The following is a 12500-nucleotide window of genomic DNA, read 5'->3' on the forward strand; positions in this document are numbered from 1 at the left end:
AGCTCGACCTTGACTCGCATATTAGACCATTCTCCGCTAATGGCCACATTTGCACTATACTCCACTGGCAAAAGGGGAGAACTCACTTCGACATGCATCAAGTAGTCAGCTGGCATTCTGTATGTCATTCTCCAGTTAAGCTTAACCTTGTGTGTTCCTGTAGGAGTTTCAATGATGAGCTCAGCATTTGCAGGTGCAAGATTCAAAGTGGCTGTAGTTACAGGGAAGATAGGTGTATCAATCTTGACTGTGGCATGGAATCCTGTCCTCACATCCAGATCGAAATGGATGGCGTAAGTTTGGGAAGTTGTGAGAGCCACATCCAAAGAAACATGCTGATAATTTGGATGTAGTATTTGGAAATCAAGTTTGAGGTTTCGCTTTCCATTAAAGAGACCAGATTCGACTTCTAGTTCTGTATGGAGACGGTCGGACATTATATTCATCTTACCGCTGATAGTGTGGAGTTGCTCATGGTATGTTACAATGAGTTTTCCTTCCAGGTCCATTGGTGAAGGGTGTTTAACATCGAGTGATACATGGTTCTCATTTACGGTTGCAATGATTTTCTTATGGTCTGTGCCGTAGCCTTCGAGTGTGAACTCTGTATGAATCTCATGGGCAAGTTTTTCAGAGTTTAGTTTCAGATCTACAGAAACTTTGTCAGACACGAAGGTGTATTTCACAACAACTTCATGTGTACCAAATGGTGTTGTAAGTTTAAAGTCACTTGCCAGGGAATTAAAGCCATTGATCATACAACTTCCAGAAAATGAAACATGAGAAAGAGCATGGAATGGTGTGAAAATCTCAACACTTCCTTGGTATCCCTGTTGAAGTGATGAGCCAACTAAATCGGTCTTGAAGATGAATTTTTGGCCTGATAAGTCAAATAAGATTTGACCTTTAATCTTTTCATTCAGGTCAAGTCTGACTTCCCCAATGAATTTCGGTGTTGTATAAGATGGAAGGTAAATTTCTGTGTGACCTTCGATTTTGTTGTTAACATTAGACCAAGTGAAAAGTCCGCCAATCTTATCCAGGACTTGGAAAGGTGTCAGAATGATCAGTCTACCTTCAGAGTAATGTGCTCCTTCAGATTGGAACAAGCTGTCAAAAAGGAACCTGTGACCAAATATTTCTCCTTCTAGGAGAGCTCCGTATTTTGTATCTTCGTTGTTGAATCCTCCACGAAGCTTAAGGCTGTAGTCATCAAGTGCAACTTCTGCGGAAAAGTCTTGTGCCGAGATGGATCGACGAACGCGTACACTGTGTTCTCCTGTAATTAGGGAGTTGAAGCGAGCTTTTAAGCCTTCAGAGTCGTAGACGAATTTAGCTTCAATTTCCTTGTCCTCTCCTAATTCAACTTCAATGTCCAAATGGAGTTCGTGATCGTTTTCAAATTCGTATTCAATTTCGTACTCAACATTCCTAATTCCTAATGTAGGAAGATCGATCTTGCCACCGAATCCTGATCCATAATTATCTTTGCCCTCAATCGAGAATGTAATTTCACTATCACCACCATATCCAACTGTTACAGAGTACTCTGATTCTTCGCGTCCAAAGCCAATGGTTAATGAAGGCAATGGTGTGAGAGTGCTTTCCAACTTGATTTTAAATTTATAATGATCATTGTCTACCTTCTCGAAGTGATTATGCATTGCAAACTCAAAGTCATTAAATTGCATCTCAATATTGCTATCATGTGATTCCACATGCAAAGCAGTGTCAATCTTCAGATGGGTTTTCTTAACAATGTCAAAGGAAGATTCCCCGTGGATGTCAACATTTAGTCTGTCATTATTTCTGTAACCATTAAAGTTCAAGTTGATGTTATGTTCTTCAAACTGGATCTCGATACTGGCAAGTTTGTGTGCAGCAGTTCCTGTTGCAGCAAGGAAGTCTTCGATGTCATAAGATGCAGCAATTTTAATTGTTTTACCTTCAGGAGATGTGAAAGTCATGTCAACAGATGATTTGTCGGATTTGAAATCAACATCACCATCCAGAGAATACTTATCATCATTCCTTTGGAATTCAACATGGGCTTTCTGGCCTTCGATGCTTGCACCGATATGGATGACCTTCATCACTTCCAGTGGTGTTGTAAGCTTGAAGTCTAGTGTTGCCTGCGTTTCACTTGTTATGTTAAATGTGATTTCCATGTTTACTTCGTTGTCTCCTCGTTTGTACGAAAGATCAACCTTCTTTGTTTCACCAGCAAGATCATAATTTACTTTTGCTTCAACCAACTCAAAATTCTCGAATGGCGTGTTGATTGTTACTGACACCCCAGTTTTGGTGATGTCATTGACAAACTTAATTTTCTTGTCATTCCACTCAAGTCCAGAAACAAGATGGACATTATCGCTGTAATCAGCAGTTACATGGACTCGTACATGTTGCAGGATGTTGAAAGAAGAGTCTGCATTAAGGCTGGTTTCAAAGTGTTCAGAGGTCACTTTTGAAGACCACTTAACATGAATTTCATGAGTCTGGCCCTCTAGCGTTCTCGAGTATTTCACTTCAGCATGCATGTCTTCATGGTTGCTAAGATCAAAACTAGCTGAAATGTGTATCTCTCCAAGGAAAGACTTAATTTCAACTGATCCTTCAACAGTGTCAAGGTTTTCACTCTGGTTCCAGTTAACCTTTACGTATGACTCACTCTCTCCAAACTTTGCAACTGCAGTTAGGGACTTGCTCTTGTCATTACTAAAGTCATGGCCAAAGGTGAACTGAGTATGTCTGTACTCTGGGCTAAATACAGGTATGTTCAGTTCAATAGAACTGTGTGAAGTTTCAGGGTAAACCTCAGCAATGTTTATATCGAATTTCGACTCATCACCATTGAATTTTATACTTCCATGAATGACAAATTTATGGTCAAAGTCATATTTACTTGTGATGGAAACTGATTCCATTCCAGAAATATTTGAGCTGAATGTTGCTTCAAATGCAGCTGATTTCGTTGCACTGTCATAGTGGAGGTCGTTGATATGATAATTACCAGATTTATCCCCATAGGTAAATGTTCCTTCACTTTTGAATTTGCCATCATCTTTTTGGGATTCTGATGTGAATGCAAATTCATGGGCCATGATGAATCCAGCCCTAAAGCTTCCTTCTAGATTTACACGTCCAGGGTTGGGATAGACAACTTTGAGTTTCAGCAGTACATAGTTCGACACCCTGCCAAACTTAAGGAAATAGTCTTCAGATTCAAAGTGCCATTCCAGGATGATATTTTCTTCTGCAGAGTTTGAGGATGTTATCACAATATTGGATTCTTGTAGAGTTAATTTACCTGTTGCAGTGTAAGTGTTTTCACCATATTTGAAGCTGATGTTTGCTTCATCTTGATTTTCAATATTCCAGTTGCCAGCCAAATGCTGCCATGGACTTGCCACCCTTCCAGGTGTTGTTATATCTATGGTGAAATCTCCGTGCTTGGGATTCTGTAGATCAGCATTATAATTTACATCGAAAGCATAAAGGTGATTGGGTTCAGGGGTCACTTCAATTTTCAACTTTTTAGGATCTCCAGATCGGTCCACATCTACATGTACAGTAATAACCCTTGGTGTCTCGCGGAAAGTGTTTTCAATGCTCACATCCACTTTACCAGTTTGTGGCAGATCACCAGTGCCTGAGGCAATAACCTTGAAGTGTTTTTCAACAGTTCCTTCATACTTGAAGAGGAACTCAACATTAGTGTATGGCTCTAATGTGATGTGAATTGATGACTTAATTTCGATGATTTGAACAGTCACGTCGAAATCAGCTTTCGCGTGAGCAGCATCGTATACAAATTCCACCTTCGAGACTTCTTCATCATTTACCTTAAAAGTGTGATCAAATTTGAAGCCATTTTCATTGTTTAGGTGATAGTCAATGTAAATATTTGCCAGGGGTTCATATGCAGACTTTACAGTAACCTTTCCTTCAGAGGCACTGAAGTTGAATATTACATCAGTATCTTGATCAGTATGTGGAACTGTTAGATGACCTTCTACATTGGATTCCTTTACGTCAAATATGAAATGGAAGTTCGAGGAAGATGAGGATATCTCTACCTTTCCGGTTTTACTATCTCCTTTATAATCAAGATTTCCATCAATGGTCCTATAGTTTTCAAAAGGAGTTTCTATATGCAGTGATAAAACACCTTTAACATCAAAAGTAGCAGATCCAGATAACTTGATCTTATCCTCATCTGATACAGTTTGATCATTGCCAGTAAGGGTCAGCAATACCCAAGCCTGCATCTCGCCATCAAGGTCCACTTTATAGGCATTTCCGTCTTTCTTGACAATGATTGTAACATGGTTTGTATTTCTCTTCCATTCGGCTTTGAATGTGTGATCATTGACCTTCGATATTTCCCATGTAATCTCCTCGGCAATCTCAAATGGTGTCTTCAGATGTAGTTTCATGGAGTTGAAGCTTGTCAGAAGTGTGGCCTGTGCTTCATCTTGTTGATACATAAACTCAAGAGATCTTTTGGACCTGTTCAGGGACCCAAAGAGTTTGAGGTTTTCTAATCCTTTGAGAGGTGTTTTCAGATTAAAGTCCACTGTATTGCCAATTAGCTTTCCAGATACTGAGATTGCTTTGATATCACCATTTCTGACTAATATGATCTCGAGTGTCTTTTCTACATTAGTCAAGTCTAGTTTTGCAACAAACCTGTCATCAGTCCAGTTTGTGAAGGGAGATTTCAGTTCATATTTAAAGAAGGCAACTTTCTCCTCAATGTAGCCACCAATAGCTAACCTGTATTGATGATCTTCTGTCGTGACATATACTGATACTAGTTCTTCCTTGTTATCAATGTCATACTTGATTTTCAGAGACAAATTCTGGAAGTGCACGAAGGGAGTTGTGGCTTCAAAAGTGATATCAGAGGCCCGGGTGGAGAGCTGAAGTGAACCATTCAGATGGTAGGTGTTGTTATTGTAAGTGATGGTTACATGGATGTCTTTCAAGCTCACAGTCCAGTTATATCTAACTGACGCAGATATGATCTTGATGATGCTGAAAGGTGTTGTAAGTTCAAATGAAAGGTTATCATTTGAATAGGAGAAAGCAGTAGTAAACTTGTAGGAACCAAACTGAATGGCACCTTTTCCAGTTTTCTGGTTGAAATTGATGTTCCCTTCAATAGCTATTGTCTCAAAGTGCTCAAATGGCGTCTGGAATCTGATGACAACCTGATCAACATCATAGTGACCATAGGCTGAAAAATTCCATTTGTTGGAGTTCTGGCTAATCAGCAGGGTCACTTCCAGATTGTGGTTATTGGCATCATAGTCCAAAGTGTATTCACCTCCAAGAATCTCAAAACCTTCAATGGGAGTCTTGATTTTGAAGGATCCACTCTTGAGGTTATAACTTCCTTCAACATATATTTCCTTGTGGAATGAATCTTTTTGGACTGATACTTCAGCAGATTTTTTCACAGACAAGATGTCATACTTGAAATCAAGGGCCATTTTTTTCCACTGGTCAACTGGAGTGTCAAGAGCAACATGTATGTCAGTTTTCATTGGACTTAGATATACACGAGTGTTGAAAGCAAAGTTCTCTGCATTCCTCTTTAAAGAGACTGAACTCTCAACTCCATGATCTAGGATTCTGAATTGGCCATGGAGTTCGATATTTTCAAATGTTGCAATGGGAGTTGAAAGCTTTACAGTGACACTGTTCCTTTCTTGATCAACTTCCGATTCAAATTCAAATTTCTGAGCACTATTTTCAAAGACAGCAAAGCCTCTGTATTTATTGTCAGTGTAAGTAAGATCTCCCTCCATCTTTACCGTTTCAAAGTTACGGAAAGGTGTTGTAATGGAAAGAATAAAATTGTTTTCATTGACTTGCAAAGCCAGTGAAAAGTGCTTGTTGTTCCCTTCTATCTTAAGATCTGCCTCACTTGTTTTGATGTCACCGGTGAAATCATATTTGGCATAGACATCAACTGATGTATATCCTGGTACTGGAGAAGTACTGGCAATTTTGAAAAATCCAGTTTTGTATATCTGTTCACCAGTAAGGTCAAGGGAATATGTGACATCATTTGTCTTGAAAAGTGTATGGAATTTCTTCTCGGTATTCTTCAATTCAGCTTCTATGTCAAACTCAAGATTTGCAGCATAAGGAAGTGGAGTCTGGAGCTTGATATGGAACTTCGGCATTTGGGGGTTGAAAGTGATGTCAGTCTCCATATTGTATTTTTCAGAACCCTTTGTTAGCTCGAAACTGCCCTGGAAATGTTCATTTTCTAGATTAAAGTTGCCACCAAGAGTAATCTTTTCCCAGTTGGTTATGGGAGTTGATATTTCAGCGAGGATGTTATGGCTATCAATAGTGGCATGTCCTTCAAATGTCTGAACAACTCCTTCCTTATCAAATGTAAACATGATTTTAGAGGGCATGGATGAAAAGTCAAAGTTTCCTTCTATGTTGACTGTTGTCCATCCAGAAATAGGAGTTGTGATCAGGGACTTGGCATAACCCTTTTTGTCACTCTCAGCTGCTGCCTCTAATTGCCAGTGGTAATGGCGATCATTGCGGAAAGCCTTTACTTCAGCAACCTTAACAAGGTTTCTCAGGTCCCAGTGAGCTTCGCCACCTAGAGTTCTCACAACTTCAAATGGAGTAATGATGTTGAGGGTCATCTCAGGAGCTAGGATATTGTTGGTCTTGATATTGCCTTTGAGTGATAGTTCTTGTGAGCTGAATGTTGCCTTGAATTCAACCATCTTTTCTGGTCCTTGGAAATTATAACTGGTGTCCACACTAATAGTCTCATATCCAGAATATGGCGTGTTGATGACCAGGTTAACCTTGCCCTTGATCTTCTTGACATGAAGTGTTCCTGTAACCTCAATCTTACGGTCATTCCTGGCTACGAAGGTTTTGATAGCTGAGCTTGAGATGAAGAAGGAAGCATTAAGTCTTTCCCATCCATTAAAAGGAGTTGTACCTTCAAATACAAGGGTCTGTCCTTCAAGTCTTCCAGAGAGATTGATTTCCTGTGAGTCTCGTGTTAGTTTCAGAGTCACTCTCTTTTCATTACGGAAATCATACATTCCCGAAACAGCCATATTATCTACGGCTGTGAAAGGAGACTGGAATTTTACTTCAATATCAGCATAATTCTGTTCATAATGCCATTTGCTGGTGAGACTTCCGATTTTACCATCCAGATTCACATTAATCAGGAATTCATCTGTGTTGATCTTACCTTCCACTTGATAATCCTTAGAGTTGAAGGTGAATATCCCTTTGGCATTGAAAGGCATGGCCTCAACATCATAATTGCCGCTGAAACCGACGTTCTTTACCGATTCTAATGGAAGGTTAGCTACCACAGTCCATTTTGCCTTTTTGGCGTAGCCAGAGAAGTTTCCTGATAGTTCAAATGTTTTTATGTAATCAACAATAAAGTGAAATTCCAGGTTTTCGATATTGTATGACAACTTCACAGAAAGTGGGTTTGAAATATAAGTGGAAGCAACAGTTATTTGGCCATCTAACATTCCTGGATTCCAGATTCCAGTAACATCGATAGTGGTCTTGTTGGAACCTCTGGTCAGAACGAGATTAGCTCCATATGGTTGGAAGTTAAGCTTGAGCTTAAAACCAAGTGGCTGCCAGAATGGTGTAATAAGTGATGATTCTATGAAGAAGAGTGAAGGCTCAGATTTCAAAATATTAGCAAGTTCAATCTTCATTCCAGGTCTGTACTCGAAGATCAAAGTTGGTTTGAATTCAATGCCATCATCTTGATGATTGATGTCAAGTTTCATGTCCTCAGCCCATGGAGTAGAAAGGGTTGCGTGTGCAACAATCTGTCGGGAATTGCCGGACTTCTTCATATCAAAACTGCCAGTGAAATGCACAGACTGACTCTCCCAAACGTATTCCAAGTCGTGTGTGTATACAGAACCAACATGTGTCTGCTTGTTAATCAGTTTGTATATCTGGTTCACTGTAAATGAGTTCTCCCAGTTGAACCAGTCATCAAATGTTATTTGGTGATTGATGGTAAGTGTTCTTTCATCCTTTGTGAGGACAGCTTTCGTTATCTGCGTATTTCCATTCCTTAGAGTTTCCAGGTTCACCTTAACATCATCTATTCCACCCAGTGTAGATGTCACTTCAGCTTGGAGATCAGCAACTTGTTGTGTTGTATCTACATGGCCATTGGCAGAAACTTTGATTTGTTCACCATTTACAGTCATAATGACAGTAGAAGTTAGTATTTTATCTTGGCTTATCTTGTGGTTCAATGAAGCTGAAGCCTTGGTGACAGGGCTTTGAAGGTCAAAATTGAGCTCTACGTCATTCTTGGAGACCATGTGACCTTGTGCTTGCACCTTGATATCACCATATGTAGACCAGATCCTCGTCATTTCAAACTGTGATGTAAAATGCTGCATGTCATGGGTGTGCTTGAGAGAAGCTGTCAGAGGGTACATGAAGGGAGTGATGAAGCGCATGTCACCAGAAATATCTGTAGTGTCGCCACTAACAGTCATCTGGCCATTTACATTAAGCATGATTTTCTTCTCCCCAATTTTGCCTTCAGTGACCAAGTTGAGACTTTCTCCACTCAAAGAGTATTTGAGATTAGCATTGATCTCAGGGATTGTAGATACAGGGGTTTCAACCTTGAAATCTACCATGATGTCATGCACAGCACCAAGATCCACATGACCTGCGATAGTGGCAGTAGTGATCTCTTGTCCATATTTCACCTCGAATGTGGTAGACAACTGCTGGTTGAGTAACTCATGATGTAATGTTACAAGGATGTTCTCTGTGACAGGAGAAGTGAAAGTAGCTCGTGCATCCACACCATTGGTGTTAGGAGTGAGTTGGAAGTTGCCTTCAATTTTCTCTTGATTCCAAGCACCCTCCAAGTGGGTGTTGATGGTTGAGTCAACCATATGATGGTCTAAAGAGAATGTGATCCGTTCAAAGTTGTCGAAGGCACTTGTGAATGTGATCTTGGTAATAAGGGCATTGGTAGAGAGACCAGGTTCTACTTTGCCCATGACAATAAGTGCCAATTGTTCTGTGTTCCTCCATGTAGCAGCAAAGCGACTCTCAACTTCATAATTCTTGATGGAGAAGGAGAAGGTGGCATCCTGTTTCTCCCAACCCAGGAAAGGTGTCTGCACTGTAGCTGCTAGCGACTTGGTGTTACCAAGTCTATAATGAACATTGACAAAGATTCTCTTGTCAGCTGCCCATTTAGTTTCCAGCTCCACACCGTTGTCAATAAGTTTAGCAATGGCAGACACCTCTTTCTGTCCATATCTGAAAGGAGGATGAAATTGACATTTATAAACAAGACATAATAGATCAGAGAAACTCTATAGCATAAGCTACCCTTTAAAAAAGAACAAAAAAAAAAAAAAAAAAAAAAAAAAAAAAAAAAAAAAAAAAAAAAAAGGTAAATAACTAAAATATTCATGCTTACTTGATAATAGCATGGATTTCTTCAGTTGAGAATTGTCCATCAATAGTAAAGGACTTGGTAGGATCGACGTCTTTGTCCCACTCAGCATTAACAAGGAGTTTCTGCATGTCAGATGTTGAAGTAACCTGAAACATGAGAGATGCATTAGATAAAGATCATAAAAATGTGCAAATCCTATCATGTATGTAGACCCTGTCAGTTGTATACTTACATAGGCATTGATGAAAATATGCTTGATGATCTTGGCATCAACGAGAATGGAAGTCCGGGTGGTCTCAATCATGACTGAATATTCTTTCCCATCAACAGTACTCTTGAAATCTCCACTAGCTTTGTCCTTGTCTGCATAAACACCTAGATGAAGCACAGCATTATGCTTTGGTGTATTCACTTTGCCATCTAACACACCATTGATCTTTCCAGGTACAGAGTTGTTTTTCAGAGTTGCTTCAAGACCATAATTTTCTCCATTGACGGCGCTATTCACCTAAATATAAGTAAAGTATGATTAGTCATATCATTTGATGGAACACATACACACACACACACACACACATATATATATATATATGCATACACATAATTTTGTATTTTGGTACACAATATGTGTGCCTGTGTGTGGGTGTAGATGTGCATATATGTTTATATGTGTGATCAAACAGTATATTTGTACTTGAATTTTATCGTTTTTCTGTCTGAATAAATTAATTTACTTACCTGAAGTTTGTACTCAGCATCTGAAGTTCCATGGAATGTAACATCAACAGACGAGGTGAAGCCGTCGAAGTTTGCAACAACATTGCCTTTCACATCCATATAACCTTGTTTTTCAAGATTGAGAATTAAGGAGTATTCCTTCTGAGGCAGAATGTGTAATTCAGATTTACTCTTTAAGTGGTCAATGGCAAACTCAAGCTCTTGAGACACCTTTGAGTCAATGTGGTAATATGGATAAGCAAAAGCTGCTGAACTCTGGACCGCATTGCTGGAAATCTTCGACATACCATCAATATCTACAGTCAAAAATGGAAATTCAGAAGAATCCATTTTGAACTGAAGTGTGTAAGTCTTCAGTTCATCATCATCTTCTTGTGTTTTTAGTAGTCCTTCGTGGTGGATGGTTTGCTTACTGCTTTGCCAGATACTGTATTCAGCATCAATTTTAGATGATATGAAGCTTTCAGTATAACCGAACTTACTCTCAAAACTACTCTGTAAGTTTAGAAGCTCTCCAGTAGGAGATGTCAGAATTACATGAGGTTCAAATTTCATCAATCCATTTCTGGCTGTATGGAATCCAGCATCGACAGAGTAGTCTCCACTCCCATCAATATTGATAGATGCTTTTATGTTCTTGTTGTATCTTTGCCAGATGTATTCACCTGTACCTTCTGCTGATTTGAAAGGTGTACGAATATTGAAGTTAGCATTATTTCCAGACTTTGTAATGTCAAGAACCAACTTATGGTCTGACTGAGACTCTGGTGTGTCAAATTCAAAAGTGAAATGGTTCTCCTCCTTTGAATAATGGAAAGCATACCCAGTTTGTGTATCTGTCTTCTTCAGGTAAATATTAGTTGAAAATGGTCCTGAGAAAGGAAAACTAGGGCTATTAGGTGATCGTGGAGTATAGCCAAATCCACCACAAGCAGCCACACCAATAATTCCACTGGTACAGCCATGTGCCTCAATAAGGTTCTCAGCTTCCTTGCGGATTTCTTGATCATCTTCCAAATAGAAGAACTCAGACTTGACACTGATGATTTCCATCTTGTCCTTGGGTGTATTGATGGCTACATCGACAAGTTTACCACCATTGATCTGAAGCTTGCCATCAAGGTAAGTGGAAGTATGAAGGTTGGTAGACATCTTCAATCCAGTATGAGTCACATGAGCATCAACAAGCATGAGTCCATCAATATGAACTGCTGCCGAAGGATGCAAGTGTCCCTCAATATTTACATTCTTAAGACTACGAGCCTTGAAGTTGCCATTCATCTTCAGACCGAGGGTGGCCGTTCCCTTTGCAGTGAGAGTCACAGGCAAACCAGTTATGGTGGGGATGGTATGGTGAGTGTCAATCAGCTGGTAAGATTTTGTGTAATCAACCTCTCCCTTACGGGCCAGATCCATTATGAATTCTAGAAGGTTGGAAGCACCAGATGTCTGGATGAGGTTTTCAAGTCCTTGGAAGTGGTGGTAATGAAGCTCATTGCCAAAGACACGGAGGTAGTAGGATCCCTCGGGCTCATCAGTTATCTTATCAAGGAACCCTTCTAGGGTGGTGGCATCAGCATCACTATTCTGTCGCATATTCCTCACAATGTTTTCAATGGTTTCCTCCGGATAATATCCACTGGGACCGAAGAAGCGTTCAATGTAGGCTTCAAAACCTTCGATTCTTCCACCTACTTCAAAGAAGTTGATAGACTGTCCAAAGAGGTCGAGAGTGAGGTTAAGCATTGCAGAACGTGGCAGGTAAGACTTCCTGGAGAAGATGACATTGCTCTCAATGGTAGCACCAGTGTTGATTTCATTCATGAAGAAAGAAGATTCATAATTGCGAGAAAACTTGAGGGCTTCAGTGCTGAACTTTTTCTGAAGAAGTTCCTCTCCAATCATTTCACGTACCCACTGCTTTTCAGGAGCAGCTGATTCCTGCATGTTGGTCATATGAGTCCAGATGAAGGAGCCAACCTGGTTGACCCCTTCTGAGGTGAGACGGTCCTTGATGATGTTGATGAGGTCTGGAGTAGGACAGGTCATGAGAGCAAGGTAGGCAGCAATGCGAACCTCTGTGTCCTGAGTCTCGTCTTGGAAGGCAGCCAACAGGTGAGATCGGTCGTATTCACATGGGGTGTGCCTCCATGCCTCAATGGCAGCCACTCGCACTTCCATATCATTATCTTCAGTGTAGCATCGTCTTAGGATTGAGTTGGCATTAACCCATCGACCAGCATTGCCAAGTGCCTTGAGAGCAACAAGTACCCTAGTTTTTTCTTCTTCA

General features: G+C 40.1%; 1 protein-coding gene across 1 annotated transcript in view; it reads right to left on the minus strand.

Moving 5' to 3' along the window:
- Positions 1-12500, minus strand: part of LOC122255069 (uncharacterized) — a 17094-nt gene that overhangs the window by 936 nt on the left and 3658 nt on the right. Inside the window, exons 7-10 of the mRNA XM_043019018.2 lie at positions 10211-12500; positions 9705-9980; positions 9494-9618; positions 1-9330 (exon numbers count right to left, since the gene is read on the minus strand). The exon at positions 1-9330 is cut by the window's left edge and continues 936 nt beyond it; the exon at positions 10211-12500 is cut by the window's right edge and continues 161 nt beyond it. Coding sequence (XP_042874952.2) covers positions 1-9330; positions 9494-9618; positions 9705-9980; positions 10211-12500 — 12021 coding nt within the window. The remainder of the gene's footprint in view (positions 9331-9493; positions 9619-9704; positions 9981-10210) is intronic.

This window comes from Penaeus japonicus, unplaced genomic scaffold, assembly GCF_977035675.1.
Source record: "Penaeus japonicus unplaced genomic scaffold, GWHDUDI00000001_assembly GWHDUDI00000023, whole genome shotgun sequence".
Classification (NCBI taxonomy): domain Eukaryota; kingdom Metazoa; phylum Arthropoda; class Malacostraca; order Decapoda; family Penaeidae; genus Penaeus; species Penaeus japonicus.